General features: G+C 39.3%; 1 protein-coding gene across 1 annotated transcript in view; it reads right to left on the reverse strand.

Annotated features, from left to right (window-relative positions):
* The window catches only part of LOC143041521 (uncharacterized), a 4,598-nt gene extending 1,459 nt beyond the window's left edge, over positions 1-3,139 (reverse strand). Inside the window, exon 1 of the mRNA XM_076213489.1 lies at positions 3,007-3,139. Coding sequence (XP_076069604.1) covers positions 3,007-3,046 — 40 coding nt within the window. The 5' untranslated portion in view covers positions 3,047-3,139. The remainder of the gene's footprint in view (positions 1-3,006) is intronic.
* Positions 3,140-6,145: the final 3,006 nt, after the last annotated feature.

Genomic DNA, 6,145 nt, shown 5'->3' on the forward strand with positions numbered 1-6,145 from the left:
TATATATATATATATATATACATATATATATATATATATATGTATGTATGTATGTATGTATGTATGTATGTATGTATGTATGTATGTATACAAAGACATGACAGAATTGAATAGACACCAAGAAAAATGCATTTCTACGTTATTCAAATTTACCCAATATGTTATTTACCTAGATTTGTGTTTCAAATTACATACAAGATTAATCAAACATGACCGAACCAAAAGAGCAGTAGACCTATCTGAATTTCAACGAGGTCGTATTGTGGGTCAACATGAAGGTGGACTTAGTCAATGCAAAATATCTGAAAATCTATTAACCTTTCTACTGTTAATAGAGTGATCGCACCAGAGAGGGCAAAAGGGCACAAAACCTCATTCAGGTTGTCCTGAATGAGTGATCGTCGATCAGAGCTTGTGGAGTGTCAAGGAAACATCAATTCAGGCAAATGTGTGTGTGTGTGTGTGTGTGTGTGTGTGTGTGTGTGTGTGTGTGTGTGTGTGTGTGTGTGTGTGTGTGTGTGTGTGTGTGTGTGTGTGTGTGTGTGTGTGTGTGTGTGTGTGTGTGTGTGTGTGTGTGTGTGTGTGTGTGTGTGTGTGTGTGTGTGTGTGTGTGTGTGTGTGTGTGTGTGTGTGTGTGTGTGTGTGTGTGTGTATGTCTATATTAAAGGAAGGATTCATTCCAATATTCTCCAGTGATAGAATGAGTAAAAATGTCTTCCTATTTATGGAAGATGGAGCTCCTTGTCACACTGCTCAAACAACGCAAAACTGGTTAAGCCAAAATGAGATCAGGAAACTTCCATAGCCAAGTCAGTCCCAGGATATGAACCGTATTGAACACCTCTAGGGCATATTAGACCGACAACTTCGCAATAAGAACAGGAAGCCGTCTTCAAAGCCCGAACTCTTAGTATTACCACGTAAAACATCACTAGCATGCTTAGAAGGGTCCTTGCATTGAAAAAAGCAAAGGGATGTCATTCAAGTATTAGATATTCACATTGTGACCATTTATAAGCACTTTAATTGTATCAATTGATTGGTGTCTAATTCTGTCATATCTGTGTATATATATATATATATATCTATATGTATATATATATAGATATAGATATATATGTATATATATATATATATATATGTGTGTGTGTGTGTGTGTGTGTGTGTGTGTGTGTGTGTGTGTGTGTGTGTGTGTGTGTGTGTGTGTGTGTGTGTGTGTGTGTGTGTGTGTGTGTGTGTGTGTGTGTGTGATTCAACACCATTGTTTTGGATCACGTGTTGGACACGTGATTGACAGCTATTTCCCTTCCGGAAGAGAGCTCAGAGCTCATATATGACCGATCTATGGGTAATGCTGTGACCTTACACACACAGACACACACACAACTCTCCGCCCATAAGAGCTGGAGTAACAAACCGGAGCGCAGCGATTCAAAATTATTTCAGCCCTGGGCGGGTTTCGAACCCGGACCGCCAGAGTGGCAGCCGGGTGTGTGTGTGTGTGTGTGTGTGTGTGTGTGTGTGTGTGTGTGTGTGTGTGTGTGTGTGTGTGTGTGTGTGTGTGTGTGTATGTGTGTGTGTGTGTGTGTGTGTGTGTGTGTGTGTGTGTGTGTGTGTGTGTGTGTGTGTGTGTGTGTGTGTGTGTGTGTGTGTGTGTGTGTGTGTGTGTGTGTGTGTGTGTGTGTGTGTGTGTGTGTGTGTGTGTGTGTGTGTGTGTGTGTGTGTGTGTGTGTGTGTGTGTGTGTGTGTGTGTATTTGGGTGTGTGTATGATATGAGATGGTGATTAATGCATTTGTTTTCCACTCTCATGCATTTTCATGAAATGGTGACCCAGTGAAGAAAAAATAATGACCTGTCACATAGACCTAACTATTGTAGTACTGAGTTACATTACATCGTCTTATTTATATCTACGAGCTGCAACAGCGAAATATTGCTGTGATTAACACTCAATATAAACTGACTACTGCAAAAATATCTAATTCATCTGATTGTGGACTTAACAGTATTACTGAGGTTAAGAACGCATTTTTTTCATTCATATTAATCATGCAAGTGACTAAATTCTCATTTTAGATTGTTTCTAATAAAATCAATGACATTTTTTTTCAACATGTTCTTTCAGGTAATGAATTCACCTTCGGAAAGTAAAAGCAAAGATATCTCAAATGTTGCTTTCGTAATCCGTTTAGGTAGAATACAAGAACCTTATCTCCAATTAGTCACATGAGAAAGGAATGAGGAAACACATGTCCGTTCCCATGTCTCAGATTCTACGCTCCCGCTGTAACAAGAATATAAAGTTTATCAAACAGAATGCCAGTTTATTTGTATAGGTATATATGTTTATGTATATGTATGTACATATGTATGTGTATATTCATATATAGATTTATGCGTGTGTGTACTCGCATGTGTATGTATGTGTGATTCACCATGGTCTTGGATCACGTGTTGGACTCGTGATCGACAGCTATTTCCCTCCCGGAGGAGAGCTCAGAGGTCATGTATGACCGATCTATGGGTGAGACTGTGACCTTACACGCCCACACACCCAACCCCCAAGACTTGGAGTAACGACCTGCAGTGCAGCGATACTGAAATTATTTTCAGCCCTAGGCATGATTCGAACCCAGACCACCGTAGTGGCAGCCGAGAACTCTACCACTGCGCCACAAGTGTGTGTGTGTGTGTGTGTGTGTGTGTGTGTGTGTGTGTGTGTGTGTGTGTGTGTGTGTGTGTGTGTGTGTGTGTGTGTGTGTGTGTGTGTGTGTGTGTGTGTGTGTGTGTGTGTGTGTGTGTGTGTGTGTGTGTGTGTGTGTGTGTGTGTGTGTGTGTGTGTGTGTGTGTGTGTGTGTGTGTGTGTGTGTGTGTGTGTGTGTGTGTGTGTGTGTGTGTGTGTGTCTGCTGCTTCTTTTTAGAGGACTACACTTAACTTGATGTTAGAGTACTGAAAGTTACCTATTGATCAACGAAACGAAAAGGTCCAGCAGGACCATACTTACCTATGAGTCCAAGAATACTAAATTTCTTGTTGTTTCTCATGATCGTGGAAGACTTCACCTCTGAAGTCGTCTGGGTTGAGTCAAGTCGAAGCCGATAACTGGTGGCCGACTAGAATCCCAACTTGTTTATATACCTGTAAGCGTCCCCACCTTCGCCTCCCACCGCCTCCGTGCCTCACCTTTTCATGGAACCGTCTGTGCATGCCAGTGTCAACCTAACCTCTGCCATTCTTTCACAATGCATTTTTCCAGAGGCAGTGGTAGAATAGCCTCAACAATATCTATTGAAAAGGGTCTTCAATGTAATGAATGCACGTGTTAGTGACAGGACAGTAACATGGTCGACTCTTTTGTAGGATTTGTGTCTAAAGCTCTTCATTTATTCAAATATCAGGAGTATATATCTTTATCTGACATTATGTAAAATAAAATTATTCTCTTTTACATGCATAATAGTTCATCCCAAAGAAAGATATGAAGTCAAGTGTTCTGGAGCGATCTTTCTGGAATAACGGAACTCAAATTGAGACCAACGTAGAGGAATTTAGAGTAATGTCATTAGCATAAGAGTATATAGGGGAAATGCGCGGTCATGTAGGAGGTAGAAGAGAGCCCTGTAGGAAGCCAGAGGTTACAGGTAAGGGAACGTGGCAGTAACTGTTTACAGTAGCGGCTATAAAAGGGTTAGGAAAAACACAAGTATGAGGCAGTAAAGAGAGATACTATATGAGAGTATATTAGAAAAATAAATGCACTAGACTATCAAATGTTTCTGGTGTGTTTATTGCAATGACAATTTCATTATAATTTCCCGAGGATGACCAAGAGTCATAAAGAACTGTTAAACTTAAGGTAGTGACAAAAGTGACAGCAATGAGTTTATGATCGAATTTATTCAACAAAAAGAAAAGTTCACCAAAACAAGAGGAATGAAAAGTAAGGAAGAGACAAAATATGTTGAGTTATCAGGGAAGTTCAACAAAACAAGAGGAATGAAAAGTAAGAAGTTATGGAATGTTGGGCATATTTCAAGAAAGTTTAACAAAGCAAGAGAAATAAAAAGATTGGGTATATCTCGAGGACGGTCAGGAATATGGATAGGGTGCTGAATTATGACTGGCTGTTACAGGTCGTTCAGGATAGAAAAGCTTACGTCTGTGTAACCGGCTGGATCATTAAACAAGGTGGAAAGCCAAAGCAGGAGGTGGACATTAAAAGTTCATTATATAAAAATTTCAGAGAAAGAATTAGTGTAGGATGTATTCCATCGAAGAAATTAGGTAGTCGAAAGAGTCTAGGTTGTTTTTTGAGTTAGGTCATCAGATATACAGTGAAGAAATATTCATTAAAAGAATGTGGATTTACTTTGTGCCCAATGGTTAGGAAAAAACGGAAGAAGGGAAACAAGAAGATCATTGCACACATATTCGTAACTAGTTTTGGCCAGGAAACAAAAATTGAGAAAGGAGGAAGAGACAGTACAGACTGTTCTATGTATCATCTGAAACCTGAGTTTACGGGAGAAAAAAAGAATTTGAAGGAGAAGAGGTGGTGTTCGTTGGAGAGGAAATTTGGAAGCAGGTTGCAAAAATTACAGAAATTATTAGAGAGCTAAAGGGAGCATCAACATAACTTAAATTTGGGAGCAGGTTGCAAAAATTACAGAAATTATTAGAGAGCTAAAGGGAGCATCAACATAACTTCCGGGGTCACCATCGAGAGACACCATATTGATGTTTTCCGTACCCCAACCCAAAAAGAAGAAGGAAGGTGAGGAGTCTATACCAGGAGGCGCGTAGTTACGGCTAAATCCGTCACCTTTGCCCTATGAGCTTGGACTATTTGCCCAGGTAACAGTCAATGTGGGGAATCGGAGAGGAGTATGGGATTCAAGCCCACAATTAAGAGAATGCACGATCAGCAATCTTCCGATTTACGCCCCAAACAGCGGACAGATATAAAATTAGAATTATGAAATAGTGGTGTCACGTGTAACGTGTCATTTGTATTATACGGACAAGTTTTGCCTGAGTATAAATTTCTCGATCCGCTCACGAAATTATCTACACAGTACAGGCTACGTAGTAGACAATACACACACAAAGTTCTTTCTCATTTCTATGTCTACCTACATATACACAAGATAGCAGAAGGCACTTATGGCTAAAGTCATGGTTATCATCGCCATGGTTGAATACGAGGAGTCTGCAAGTGGTGAAAAAAGAAAGGAAAAAAAAAAAGGAAAGTATGAGCTCTTTTTCAACGGATCCAATTAATAATAATCAATAAGAAAATCAATAAGACTTAATAAAAAAATCAATAATACCTAATAAAAACAATTAATAAATTCACCAAAACATGTATATTTCCGATCTCAATATCATCCATTTGGAATATTCCGTTATTTTACTACCTAAACATGTAAAAACGGTTCTCCATTCGTCTACCACTCATAAAAATCGCTATTTCACACAATTTACCTAATTATTTAAAGTAAATATCGTTAAATAGCCTCATTAAAACCCGAAATGTATCGCCAGAAGTTTATTAATCCTGAGCAATGATTACGCTAGGATGAGCACGATGAGATGACAGAAAACCACGTTTGCCTGAGCAATATGCTCACGGAACGCAATGCGCCCAGGCAAAACTTCACCGTATAATACCGATTTTAGTGTCAAAGCACAGTAGGTGTGGTTCCCTTTCCCACTACCCATGTCTTCCCCAGTGCGACTGTAGCTATCATCCTCTTCCTTGATCCTTTTAGTTACCTCTTACAGCACACAAAGAATGTGTGGGTGTAATTCTTACTGATCCCAAAGCACATATAAGAAAGAAAAATAAATACTCTTTATGCTTGTTAACCAGGAACTGAGATACAAGAAAGTAATCTCAAAATTAAAATTGGAAGTGGGGAGGGAGGTCCATAAAGATACATCGACTCAGGTAATATAATGGAAAAATAGTAATACTCCCAAATGGATGACGGACAGATCGAAACATGAGATCGAAATGAAAAGAGGACTTTACGTAAAAATGAAAAACGGGGAATCACACCTTAGATCAAGATATAACGAAATGGCAAAGCTGGTTAAAAGGAATACATGTTCAGCGAAACGTAATTATGAAATCAAGGTTG

The sequence above is a fragment of the Oratosquilla oratoria genome, chromosome 31 (genome assembly GCF_046742065.1).
Source record: "Oratosquilla oratoria isolate Oo_2021 chromosome 31, ASM4674206v1, whole genome shotgun sequence".
In the NCBI taxonomy this organism is placed as follows: domain Eukaryota; kingdom Metazoa; phylum Arthropoda; class Malacostraca; order Stomatopoda; family Squillidae; genus Oratosquilla; species Oratosquilla oratoria.